Source organism: Seriola dumerili, unplaced genomic scaffold, assembly GCF_002260705.1.
Source record: "Seriola dumerili isolate Sdu_G_001 unplaced genomic scaffold, Sdu_1.0 BDQW01000301.1, whole genome shotgun sequence".
Taxonomy (NCBI): Eukaryota; Metazoa; Chordata; class Actinopteri; order Carangiformes; family Carangidae; genus Seriola; species Seriola dumerili.
Window position 1 is genome coordinate 2,909,184 of NW_019174556.1, and position 13,815 is coordinate 2,922,998.

The following is a 13,815-nucleotide window of genomic DNA, read 5'->3' on the forward strand; positions in this document are numbered from 1 at the left end:
CTAGGATCAACAGATGATTTGTTATTGTGTTTCAGTGGCCACGGCATGAAATTTCATGGTTGTCTAGGAAAAAAAAAAAAATCCTTAAACTGATTATTGTCCCACCTTTTAACCTCGTTAATCATACTATATGGCCAATAGTATGTGGACACTCAAACATTACAACCAAATGTGATTGTTGAACATCTTATTCCAAAATTATGGCCATTAATGTGCTGCTCTAACAGCCTGAACTGTTCTGGGAAGGATTTCCACAGGAACCTGGCTAAAGAGATTTGCTCCCATTGAGCCAGAGAATTGGTGTGGCTGGGCATTAACAGTATGTGATGTAGTTTATCCAAAAAGTTGTTGGTTTGAGGTCAGAACTCTGTGAAAGCCATTCAGGTTCTTCCGCACCAAACTCATCAAACCATTTCTTTATGGATGTCACTTTGTGTTTAGCGGCACTGTCAAGTTGAAACAGGGAAAAGGATCTTTCCTGAACTGGTGGAAGCTGCACATTCTGTGTCAGAGGTGTGGAGTGGAGAATCTGTGAAGTAGCGAACGAGGGCTATGAACTGGAACTGTGGCTGGAACACAACACAGGTGTGAAGATGTAGATTTGTCAGCATTCGATCATTAAAGATCATTTACTTTAGTTGTGCGAATCTTAGTTCTGACTCAGAGACTAAGTTTAAGGAGAATGTAATTTGCATTATGTTTCTGCTGTTAACTCTCCAGTGGGACACTGATTCAGATTTTGTTTTACAAGGAAATTATATTAAAAATGAAAAGAGGGACAAAGTGCAATTGCTGCTGTCAGTTGACCATCAACAGAAAGAGGCAGTGTCGCTTAGAAATTAAATGTTGGTCTGAAACATTCCCCTTTATCTTGCCCATGTTTCCCCCTTGACAATAAATAAACCTACCATATTTTATAAAACACTGTATCAAGAAGTAGACATTCCACTGTTGTGAACAATATTTAAGCCAGGCAGTTTTATTACCAGCTGCAGGGCTGGTTTTGTTTTCACTGTGTGTGTGTGTGTGTGTGTGTGTGTGTGTGTGTGTGTGTGTGTGTGTGTGTGTGTGTGTGTGTGTGTGTGTGTGTTTGTTTGTTTGTTTGTTTGTTTGTTTGTTTGTGTGTGGTCCTGGAGACACCTACTGTAGCAGGAATTACCACAGAGGTGGTTTTGAATAATTTGGCAGGTGGTTATATGTCTGTCTGTCTGTGGACAGATGTTTGTCAGAGCGACACTGTTATAACTGCATCTCAAGATGATCTCTAGTTTCTTTCTGCAAACATTATAGAAATGTTTCCAAACAGATTCTGTCCAGAAACCTTTTTCAGTTTTTTTTTTTTTTTTTTTAACTAAACATCGCTAAACAAGTTTTTGTTTTTTGAATCATGAAAGCACAATGTTATGAAAGCTATATAAAATCCTGCATGACAATATACAATTAATTGATTAAAGAGAACTGCATTTTCTATTTTAATCCATGCTTTTATTCCTTAACAGACATTTTCAAAGCAAATATTTGATGATTTACCACATGATTTGTCAGTTGACACTGAACAAACAGATCTTAGTTTAGAATATATTATATATATACAGAATGTATTAGTCTGTAACACACTGAAGCCACATCTAGATTACCAGCACTGATATCTTGTGTTTTTGTAACTCAGCAGATAGTAATTACATAGAGCCATATGTGTTTTCTGTAAGTGTTGAATGTGTACAAATGTGGATTTATTTCTGCAAAATAAATAATTTTCAACTACTGTTTTTGGAAAAACTGTATTTTAAGTATAAAATCCAAAACAAGAAGCAGTTTTCATCATGATTTGATATATTGTGACACACCGCCCTGAAAGTAAAGTTTGATACAGTATTTAATGCAGAATGTCTATTTTTGTAAGGTTTCATGCAAGGAGTCTAACTTAATGGGTTTTAGAAGAAAAAGCAAAGAATCACCAAAATCAAGGATACATCCTTTGGGAACCATGGATGTCTGAACCAAATTTGGTGGGTCACGTTCTTAAGGCAAGTTTCCACTACATCCAATAAGCTACTGTTGAATGTTTGGAAAGTGGTGATGTGATTGAATCATTGATTTTTCTTAGTATCAGACACAGAATACAACCGATACAATGACTGAATGAATACAAAGGCAACATCTGTGAGCTGATTAAAAGTATACAGCACTACTCTACTCTAATTTCTCCTCAGCGGCCTGTTATTCTGCTTGTTGTACATGTTCCAGAGAGTAGGAGAGGAAATCCCGATAATGCAGCAGCCAAGCCTGCGGCCTGCATTTCCATGCAGCAGGCTCCCCGCATCTCCACCACGCCCTAAGTCATCTCTCTTTTCATGGACCACCACTGCTCTTCCGATCACAGAAAGCTCTTTGAACAGTGTTGCCTCAGATTCTATCAACGTATTGATTTTTCCTTCCTGGGGCTCAAAGTTCCCAAAGTCTCCCGGGTGGTTTGGATGATGTACACCACGTGGATTGTAGTGGCCACCTGTGGAGTCACACCCCTGTCTCAGGTCTCCGTACTGATGGATGTGCACCGCTCTAGGCTCTGGATTACCCTCCGTGGGGAAGCCATTAAACCGGAGAAGGACTTTGAGTTTTCCATGAGGATAATCCTGCTTAAACAGCACCTGACCGTACACTTTGGGCAGACCCTCGGGTATTGTTGAGCTGGGTCTCATTTTGCACACTGCATACATGGTGCCATTGTGCTGCGAGACTTCTGGTGGAGCCAAAATGTCATTGTCAGCTGAGACACATTGTTGACAGACTGCCAGGAGGACCAAAAGAGCAATTTCCAATAGACGCACTGACCTGAAAGATATTAAAATTATTATGACGATGCATTAGATTAATAAACAAACAATAGGTTTTGCATGAAAATAGCAAGTAAAGTAAATGAGGAGCAGTGAAAGCAGCATTTAGAGCCTTTAGTTAAATGGAAGCAAAAACACACTATATAAATATTTTGTTATAGGTAAAAGTCCTGCATTACTCAATGCACATGTATTGTCAGAAAAATGTACTTAAGCATCAAAAACCCCTCTTTATATTTATATATAATATCTCCTTTCAGGAAGAAAGAATCATTATATTTTAGGAGCATTTTAATGTTGCTGGAGTTGGAGCTCATTTAAATACTTACTACATAGTTGGATGATTGATTACACTTTTATTAAAATCATCATATGTTTTATATTTAAAATATTCATCTAAAAGAAAAAACTTCCGTTGACAAAAATATATAATGGAGTTAAAGGTAAAATTTTTCACTTTACAATGCGGTGGAGTGGAAGTATGACGCAGCTAAACAAGAATTACTAAAGTACCTGTAAAGTACCTAAAATTTGTATTTTGGTGTGGTTTAATGTACTTTAGTAAATGCACCACCGTGAAAGTAGTTCAGTCAAAAAAGTGCAACCTTTACTTCAGAGTTTAACTACAGAGCAGCAGATATTAAGCTCCAACACTTAAGAAAGGGCCCATGTGACTGTTATTTCTCTTATTTCTCAACAAGGACAATATGCCCGTTAGTGCATGTCAAACTCCAATACTTGTCAATTTTGACACATTTAAAATGAATGCACAAAACATTAAATTAACTATACTGTATGTTTATGCCCTAACAAGAATAAGGGGAGAAATGCGACATGCAGACTGTTCTTACCACTGGAAAAACATGATGTCGCAGTGTTTTACCCTGTTTAAATAAAGTTAATTATCCCACACAAGCCAAAACGAGACTTCAGATACCGTCATATAAGCTGAGTCCACTTACCCGTGAAAACGCATGGTCAGCATGAAAAAACGATGGGAAACCTGTTGGTAAAGAGTTTTCACTCTTGTTGAATGGTTCCGTGTTTATCGTCTGACTATGCGATATGTTTCTTAAGTGTTGTATAAGCGTGTCAGTGGGCGTTGCTTGTTGAGGGTGGAGCAGACCTTCACAGGACACTGTCAGTTTCTTTTTCATCATGGAAGATTGATGGTGTGGGCTGGTCTTCACTTTTCATTGTTTTCTCCGTTTATGAGCGGCTGAACCTGTGTTTTTCAGCTCATGTTATAGGCTATTTGTAGGTAGCTGTTTGTTGAATAACCTTAGAAACTTTCCTGCCGTCCATTAGGCCTGGTCTAAACTCTCCTCTTAAGTAACTGCCCAGAAAACACATCTGAAGTCTATCATCTACAAAACAGGGAAAATTGACAGTTTTTGACAGAATGAGTTTGAATGTTAACTTGTGCTTCAGGGAATAATGATGGGCCTTTTGACAATGGCAATCAGCTAATTATTTAAAAAAGAAAAAGAAAAAAAAAAGCAATTGCCAGATGTATTGATAATGAAAATAAACATTGGTTGCAGTCTTATTGTAATGCTGTGATGGAACAATACTATTTTACAAGGGTTTCTCTGTATTAATGAATTGACACAAAAAAATGAAGCAATCTGATAAAACAACTTCAAGACAAACGAGCAAATTAGCAGTTAAGGCCATAAGACTTGTTTGTCTACAAACAATTTTGTCTTCAAGACAAGGCTGATATCTTTACTGATATTTTACTTGAAGTGGTTCATTCGTCTAACAATTTTGTGATAAATCAAATTATGTGAACTCAGTATATGGTGTAAATCTGGGACTTTTGGGGTGTCTTGAGGTAGACCCTCCAGACCAGTAGGCGGCGGTAAATGAAGTCTGTAAAAACTAATGTGAAAAGAATAAAACACTCCAGTTCAGGAATCAGGAAACCAAGTTAGTTGCATATCGCCCGGCAGAATTGTATTCACGTTGATTGATTGACGATAACCCAAGTTTATCCCCCCCCAAAGATGTCCAAAAGACATCGCCTGGATTTGGGTGATGACTACTCCTCCAGTAAGAAGAGGTCTGATGGGTAGGTGAAGCTCCACAGTTTACATGTCTGCTCTAACCACTCCGGTGCTAACCGACTGTTAGCTGATGCTAGTTAACTTGGCTAACCATAAAATCTAAATCATAAAATCAGCTGGAATAATGTACAATAATGTAACCTTAGCTGTTAATGTTCTAGTTCTTTTCTTACCCGCTGCTTCTCAGCATCCCAAATGCTCCTGTGGTACATGATATTCAATATATTTAATTTGGTGTTAAGTTAATGTAAGTAGCTGCTGAGGACGGCTCAAGCTAACAAACGAAGCCTCAACGTTTCCATCACGGCTGAGACACGTGTGTGTGTGTGTGTAGGGCTAACCTTACTTGGCGCGGTGCTAACAGCTCCAGTCAGCCACTGTTAACTGATTTACGCCGAGTAAAAACTAGCTACAAAAACGTAAACTGTGATTTGGTTTGTGAAGCAAACCGTTATCTAGATACACTTACAAGTTACCAAATAAGGGTCTGTTGACAGAACCAGTGCATTAGCATGCTAGCTAACGGCAGTCAAAGAGAACAGCTAACAATTATTTGTTATTGATTAATCTGTCAACAATCCTCTGCATTAATTGATAAATTCACAGCTTTCCCAGTCTCTTAAAATAAAAATAACATTAAAACAGCTTTTGCTTGCTATCATGAATTCGTCCTGTCATTAAAAACGATCCATTCATAATAGACTTTTTAGGGAGTGCGTGACAAAAATAAATCTGTATTCATTAGTTAATCTGAAGCTAATATGAGACTTCAGCACTCCCAGTTGAACAAATGAAGTGGCTATCATCCAAAGTGATTGTCTCTCTAGTGTAAAAGTCCCTCAAGTTTCCCTGTTGAACTACAGTGGAAATATAGTGATTAAAAGAGGGAATGTTTCTACTGAAAGCTGTAAATTTGAAAGACACTCACTTGAATTGGCTCATTCAGACTGCTGAAGCCTCATATTAAATTCAGCTGAACCGAAAAATACACTTTTGCACAAAACAAGGAGGGATAGCGTCTTTGCCCCCCCCCAACTTGCATTAGGAAGGGATTTTGTAATGACCAGTAGGATTAGGAGGAATGATTACAGTAAGCAAAACCTGTTTAAGTGTTCTTATGGACACAAGGCTATTCCTGTAAGACAAACTGATTACTAGATGTGAACCTGTCCTTTAGTCAATATTTTTTTTCCCTATTAAAAAAAAATAAAAATAAAAAATCAGTTGTCTTATTCAACAAATGGTATAAAACCCATACATTTAGTTTATGGTAATATTCATTCTGAAAAATGAATATTTTTGTAATTATTGCTTGAAAAATCCCTTGAAAAGTTTTATTTGATTTATTTGCTTAATGTACATTGTAAACTGGCAACTGAGTGTACATTAGAGCTCGATCTATAAGTCACCCAGGCCAGTCTATTGGCTAATACTAGCTTATCACAGATATATCAATTTGTACAATAATTGAAAAAATGAGTTTAAGGGGTCCCTGTCAAAGAGGAAGAATACTGCTCAGTGTATTGTTATCAAATTTAAAGATCCAGTGCCTGTAGGATTGTAATGTACATAATGCAGATTAATGCTGCTTTCATGTCATATCTTGGAGATATGGCAATTGAACTTCAGATATCTGATATAAATCTGAATTTGATATATATCTGAACTTGAAGTTCAGATATAGTCAACCTGGCTTTTATTTTTATGATAAGGAAGTGCCTTATTATCCAAACAATTATGAATGCTTCACATCCACCAAAGTCCAACCAATTCTACAATCATAACTGTCTTGAGTTTTCCTTTGAGGTAAACGCTTACAAACTTCCCACAATCCGTTCCATATGATGTGACGTGAATGCAGCATAAACTCGACTGATACTTGAAGTTTCATAATGATTTCTTTACAAGCGAAATGATTATAACAATTTGTTGCCATGATGTTGACAGGAGAGACCGTGACCGTGACAGAGACCGTGAGGACCGCTCCAGGGACAGGGACCGAGATAGGGATCGGGACCGGGACAGAGACCGGGACAGAGACCCGAAGCCTTCTAGTGCGCCAGTTAACAGCACGGCAGCCGGGCCAGTCTTACCACCCATCAAGCAAATGGTTGTGCACCAGCAGATCAATCCATTCACCAACCTACCGCACACACCGCGTTACTACGAGATCCTGAAGAAGAGGTTACAGCTTCCAGTGTGGGAGTACAAGGAAAGCTTCAGCGATATCATCACACGTCATCAGAGCTTTGTGCTTGTCGGAGAGACTGGTTCTGGGAAGACGACACAGGTCTGAAATGCAATAAATTGACCTGTGTCTTACGTGCTAGATACTAAAAGCTTGTGTTGTGCACACTAACAGCCTTGCAACCTTTGCTTCTTCAGATCCCACAGTGGTGTGTGGACATGGTGAGAGGTTTGCCTGGTCCCAAGCGAGCGGTGGCCTGTACTCAGCCCAGGAGAGTGGCAGCCATGAGTGTGGCTCAAAGAGTGGCAGATGAAATGGACGTCATGCTCGGACAGGAAGTCGGTTACTCCATCCGATTTGAGGACTGTAGCTCTGCCAAGACTATATTGAAGTAAGTGATTTAGAGCTGCTAACGCTCAAAAACAGCTTTTTATAGAGCAATCAGTCGTATTTGATTTACCCCAGAATGTCTTAATCCAAAAAATCATGTCTGTTATTTCTTCAGGTACATGACCGACGGTATGTTACTAAGAGAGGCGATGAATGACCCACTGCTGGAGCGATATGGTGTGATCATTCTGGACGAGGCCCACGAGCGAACTCTGGCCACAGATATCCTGATGGGAGTACTGAAGGAGGTGGTGCGTCAAAGACCAGATCTGAAGGTATTTGTTCATTTTTGAATAAAAGTCATAAAATTTCTTTCTTCTTTGTGATTTCTTTGTGAATGTTATGTTTTGCTACAGCCGGGTGATTTTCTAAATTTATTTTTGGCTGATGATAATAAAATGAATACCGTAGAGTACAGCACTGTGCCACTTTGATTAGTTTATTCATTTATTTAAATTCCACTGATCATGAGAAGGTAGGAAATGCATGCTCTACAGCACAGACTGGAGGAATAAGCTTGTCCTTTTTTGATAGTTGTCATATTATTATTATTATTATTATTATTATTATTATGACCATACACAGCTTATTTAGTATTAAAGATTAAAAAAAGAAAAACACCACACACAGGATGGTTCATTGGATGACAAACAGGGAAGTCGTTTGCACCAATAAAACAGAGGCACATAATTTTGGCGCAATAGTTTCTGCGTCAGTTAACTGAACAAATTACAGCTTTTTTTTTTTCCCCTCTCGATCAAACAAATGTTATTAAAAAAAATCTACCAACATACAGAGTAACTGCTGCTTAATGGACCATATCAGAGGTTTTCCTTGTGTTGGCCAAATTACAACAAATATATATGTATTTTACATGACAGCAAACCCCATGCTCCTGCTTTTTGGACTTTTTAAAATGTATTTTCCTCATTGTTCAAGGCACACACTGGTTTCCATTAACTTCTGTATGATATGAAAATGTATTAGCAAACTCTTGAAACTTGCTTGATTTGTGTAAACCATCACACTGCATTAACACTGCATTAAGTTTAGTTAAAGTTGCGTCATGGTTGGGAGGTATCGGAGCTCACACTTTCTAAATCAATCTCCAGTGACACTGTGTTGCCACCCAGTGAAAATGGAACAAAAACTGAGGCTGACTTACTGTGCACTAGGATGAATTATGCAATTCAGTCAGGTTTCAAGACTTTGCTAATAGATTCATACACATAGAAATTAATTACTGTACATTTGAAACAAAACTGTAAAGTGTGATTTTTGTAGGCCAGGGGCTAAAACACAAAGACACACGGGTTATGGTCTTTTTAAACAAATGTGAGTAGAAAAAGAAACTTGAGTGATGCTTCCTTCATGGACAGGTGATCGTCATGAGTGCCACACTAGACGCTGGGAAGTTCCAGATCTACTTCGACAACTGTCCCCTGCTGACTATTCCTGGTCGTACACACCCTGTGGAGATCTTCTACACCCCTGAGCCCGAGCGAGACTACCTTGAGGCAGCGATCCGCACTGTCATCCAGATTCATATGTGTGAGGAAGATGAAGGTGACTGCTTACTCTTCCTCACTGGTCAAGAGGTAAGACTTACAACGCTGACATTACTGGTCCATTGGGAAGCCTCATTATTGTCACGTCGGTCTGTGTCTCGAACACCAAAATGAAACCTAACCTTCTGCTTTCAGGAAATTGATGAAGCCTGCAAACGGATCAAGCGTGAGGTAGATGACCTTGGACCTGAAGTTGGAGACATCAAAATCATTCCCCTGTATTCCACGTTGCCGCCGCAGCAGCAGCAAAGGATCTTTGAGCCTCCTCCTCCAAGGAAACCCAACGGCGCAATAGGAAGAAAGGTCAGTTTTGAATAATAGAGATATAGGTTTCAGCTTAATTACAATATGAGTTTTAAACCAAATCAAAGTTGCATTTTCTGTTGTTGAATGACTTCCCATAATGCATCTTTTTGCACCTAATTATCAGATGTTGATAATAGATGTCTGACAGACTGCTGTTGCTTCTTCCTCTCAGGTCGTGGTGTCGACAAACATTGCTGAGACTTCTCTAACAATTGATGGTGTGGTGTTTGTCATTGATCCTGGATTTGCCAAACAAAAGGTGATATAATCTTACATGTTTTGTCCTACATAAAATCTTTGGTTAGCATCATTCTGTAAAACTTGTTATTATAAACGTAGATAAGTTTTGTTGTTCACTAGTGGTCCTGTTTTCCTTGTTTACAATGTAAAAAAAATGCACATCTCAGGTCAGTTGTTTAATTAACCATTGTTCCAAATGTGTGTCCAGGTGTACAATCCTCGTATTAGGGTTGAGTCTTTGCTCGTCACAGCCATCAGTAAAGCTTCTGCCCAGCAGAGGGCAGGACGAGCTGGCAGAACACGTCCAGGAAAATGCTTCCGCCTCTACACAGAGAAGGCCTACAAAACAGAAATGCAGGCAAGTGACCACGGTTACATAAACAGGAGGCAGAAAAACGCTCAAAAGCATACTTCTGTCGTTTCATTTTTCATTGGCTCCTTGTAGTTTAATCAGAATTATATTGTCAGATACATTTAACATGGTAATCATCCCTCGGCAGGATAACACATACCCTGAGATTCTTCGATCCAACTTGGGATCTGTTGTGCTGCAGCTGAAGAAGCTTGGTATTGACGACTTGGTGCACTTTGACTTCATGGATCCACCTGGTGAGTCAGTCTGCATAAAGAATACTAAAACATCCAAAGGGCTCGAGTTGGGCATGACCCTCTGACCCTCCTTCTCTCCCACCGCAGCTCCAGAAACACTGATGAGGGCCCTTGAACTGCTGAATTACCTCGCAGCTCTCAACGATGACGGTGACCTGACGGAGCTGGGCTCCATGATGGCTGAGTTTCCCCTGGACCCCCAGCTGGCTAAGATGGTCATTGCCAGCTGCGAGTTTAACTGCTCTAATGAGATCCTTTCCATTACTGCCATGCTGTCAGGTAATGCCCAGGACTGGGCTGACATCTTCCTTGCCTTCTGTAGGCCCACTCTCTTGGGGTTAAAAACACGGCTATTCACTGCTGGTGGTGAAAAGAAGTGTCCCACCTAGAATTTAGATTGTGCACAGCATTGTGGAACACAAGCAAATAAATGCAGGACTATTAATCATACTTTATATTTAATTTGCTATTATTTCATATTTTAATTCCTGTGAAAGTCTTGATGTGGCATCTCAAGCACTTCATTCAACACCATATGTAGCATCAAAGTATTGCCCCAGTGTTGCATGAAAATGCTTCTTCCTTTAATTCTTTCTGAGAATCATTTTTGTTTTAAACCGGTTGGCAACAAGTACAGCTTATTATGTCAAGTTACCCTCTGTGTGTAGTTTATTGAAAAGTTGTGCAACGTATTTAGTTTGAACAAATATTTGAGTTTGTAAGAGTTTTAAACAATCTTAAGTTTTAAGATTTTCATTGTTCCTAACAAAATAAATATTGTATAGGGAATATAGTGTATGTAATAATGAAAAAGCTTTTTTAATCTACAGCTTTAGTTTTGGTTTGAATGTGTTAACACTGGACAACTTCAGTTAAATGTTAAAGCTCTCCTTGAACTGACAGTCAATTTGTTTTTGACTTTTAATTTTAGTTTTAATTTATGGTCATAGAATATACAGTATGTTTAGTGGATAGGGCAGGCACCACTTACTTTTTTCATATTCGTCACATTTATGTGAATTTTCTTTTCATTGAAATAATGCATTATGAATTTTTGCTGTTATCATTTTATATAGTTATCGTGTGTAGCCTATGAGTATTTTTATTATCTGCTCTCTTAAAGGCCTAACCCCATTGTGTCTCAATACCAAGAAGTTAAATTTCTGAACCTTGAAAAGTTAAACATTGCTGGTGTCCCTAACACTTTGTAGTTGTGTGAAAACTCTTGTTTTACAGATGTGGTTAAATGACCCCCTCTCTACGAGCTAATAGCCAATACAGTTGGGAATGACCATGAGAAAAGCCTGCAGCCCCCTTTGATAGAGCTTGTGGTCCTGCCCTGTCCCAACGCAGTGTCGAGTGCCCTAGCATCATAGGCTTTGCTCCATTTTTCTGTGAATGTTTGACTCATCCCTATGGGCGGCTTTGTTGGGGCCCATACCAACCTTGTTTAGTCCCACAGTGTTTTGTCCGCCCCACGGAGGCTAAGAAGGCAGCAGACGAGTCCAAGATGAGGTTTGCTCACATCGACGGAGACCACTTGACGCTGCTCAACGTCTACCACGCCTTCAAACAAAGTGAGCACCAGTCTAAGTTCTGCACCATACTCCTGTTTTTTTTGTTTTTTTTTTTGCATTATGTTGCAGCACTGAAATGCTTGCACTTATAATATTGAAGAAGCATTTATTGAGTGTTTAGGTACTTTGGATGCAACAGAACAAGCTAAAATAAGCAGATAGTAACATAAGTATTCATTTTGAGTCCTGTATTTAATCTACAACAACTCATGAGGAAAATCCATCCTCAGTTTCAGCTGTAGTTAGAAACCATGATCAGAGTGAAGGTGGGGGCCAGAAAGCCAAAAAAAAGTACTAAATCACTTCATAAAGCAAATTTGCTCTCTATTTTAGTGATGCCGTTTACATTTTTTTTATCCATAGTTTATATAAAAAAATGTTGATCAGTGCAGCTTTGAGTTTGCTGTAAAAATAACATCAAACGCTTCCCATTCCCATTTTGAAACACCTGACATTTAATTAAATTTCTGAATCTCTGTTATACTTTTTTCCAGACCACGAGTCTAACCAGTGGTGCTATGACAACTTTGTCAACTACCGTTCACTGATGTCTGCTGACAATGTGCGGCAGCAGCTGTCCAGGATCATGGACCGCTTCAACCTGCCCCGTCGGAGCACAGAGTTCACCAGCAGAGATTACTACATCAACATCCGAAGGGCGCTCTGCACTGGGTTCTTCATGCAGGTGAACACACAAGGATGCTAGCTGACATGTTAATGATAGACTTTATAACACACCATAATGCAGCTATAAGTAAAAATCATGGCATTTTTAGGAGTAGAGTACAGTAATTGCCAAAATTTATAACATCTTTGAAGATGTATTTTACACTGTAATGTTACTATTCATTATTTCTTCATACGAAATGTTCTGCTCATGGGTGCACACAGGAGGAGATATAGTTGTTTATAAATGCATTCATAAACCACAAAAGAACATTATAGTGTGTAATAAACCATGTCTGAGCTGTTTATATACTGCTTATAGATGCTACGGGGCTCCAAGATGATTTTACAAGAAAATTGCTAATTTTGCACCAGAGATGTTTGTTTTCTAACTTGTTGAGGTCCTTCTGCATTTTCTTTCGTCGCATTCTGCAGGTGGCTCATTTGGAGCGCACAGGTCATTACCTCACAGTGAAAGACAACCAAGTGGTCCAACTCCACCCATCTACAGTCCTGGACCACAAGCCCGAGTGGGTGCTCTACAATGAATTTGTCCTCACCACCAAGAACTACATCCGCACTTGCACAGACATCAAGCCAGAGTGGTATGTGTGCTGAGGTTTCAAAAAGTTTTACTAATACAGGTTCCTCAAGATAAATCTCTGTAACTGAACTTTGTTTGTACATGATCGCACTGACAGAACTAATCATGATCCTCTTTCTTTGGTTACAGGCTGGTGAAGATTGCACCCCAGTACTATGAAATGAGTAACTTCCCACAATGTGAAGCTAAAAGACAGCTGGAACGAATCATTGCCAAACTAGAGAGCAAGGAGTATTCCCAGTACTGAACAATAGCCAAGAAGTGTCCTGGAAAACAACTGCGTACTATAGTTTTAGATCTTTCTGTATCATTGTATCTTAATGTTTAAAATTTGGCATTTTGATTTTTATATTTTGTTTGCTTTTTCTTTTTTTTTCCCTTTTCCCATCAATGTTAATTCTGTAACTAAGTGTAATGTCAGATGAAATATCAGCAGCAAATCTTAGACTTGGCTATAAAAGATTTTCAAAAGGAATATCAGAAACATGTCATTTAGATGTGGTTGACTTTCCTTTAGGGGATTACTGAGTCATAAAAAAAAGAATTGTGCTTGCTTTGTTTCTTTAATAAAGGAGCTTTGACTTAATTTCCGTGTAGATATTAATTAGTAAAACCTGTTATTATAACAGTTGTGTGGTCCATACAGGAGTTTTAATGTTTCACTTTTGTGTTGAGATATAAATTTGGTCAAATAAATAAACAGAACCAATACACAGGTTAATATGGGCACTATATTGTTAAAGTACATAATATTACTTTGT

General features: G+C 38.7%; 2 protein-coding genes across 2 annotated transcripts; one reads left to right on the forward strand and one right to left on the reverse strand.

Moving 5' to 3' along the window:
- Window positions 1-1,765: 1,765 nt before the first annotated feature.
- Window positions 1,766-3,919, reverse strand: sod3 (superoxide dismutase 3). The gene is made up of 2 exons (XM_022758594.1): window positions 3,800-3,919; window positions 1,766-2,835 (listed from the first exon to the last, which is right to left on the reverse strand). Exons 1-2 carry the CDS (start codon window positions 3,820-3,822, stop codon window positions 2,199-2,201), a joined length of 660 nt encoding a protein of 219 aa, XP_022614315.1. The 5' UTR covers window positions 3,823-3,919; the 3' UTR covers window positions 1,766-2,198.
- Window positions 3,920-4,757: 838 nt separating this feature from the next.
- Window positions 4,758-13,640, forward strand: LOC111231496 (pre-mRNA-splicing factor ATP-dependent RNA helicase DHX15). Its single transcript, XM_022758604.1, has 14 exons — window positions 4,758-4,911; window positions 6,854-7,196; window positions 7,292-7,485; window positions 7,600-7,759; window positions 8,864-9,082; window positions 9,188-9,355; window positions 9,531-9,617; window positions 9,807-9,956; window positions 10,099-10,207; window positions 10,295-10,486; window positions 11,662-11,784; window positions 12,279-12,469; window positions 12,886-13,055; window positions 13,184-13,640. Exons 1-14 carry the CDS (start codon window positions 4,847-4,849, stop codon window positions 13,299-13,301), a joined length of 2,289 nt encoding a protein of 762 aa, XP_022614325.1. The 5' UTR covers window positions 4,758-4,846; the 3' UTR covers window positions 13,302-13,640.
- The last annotated feature ends 175 nt before the right edge of the window (window positions 13,641-13,815 follow it).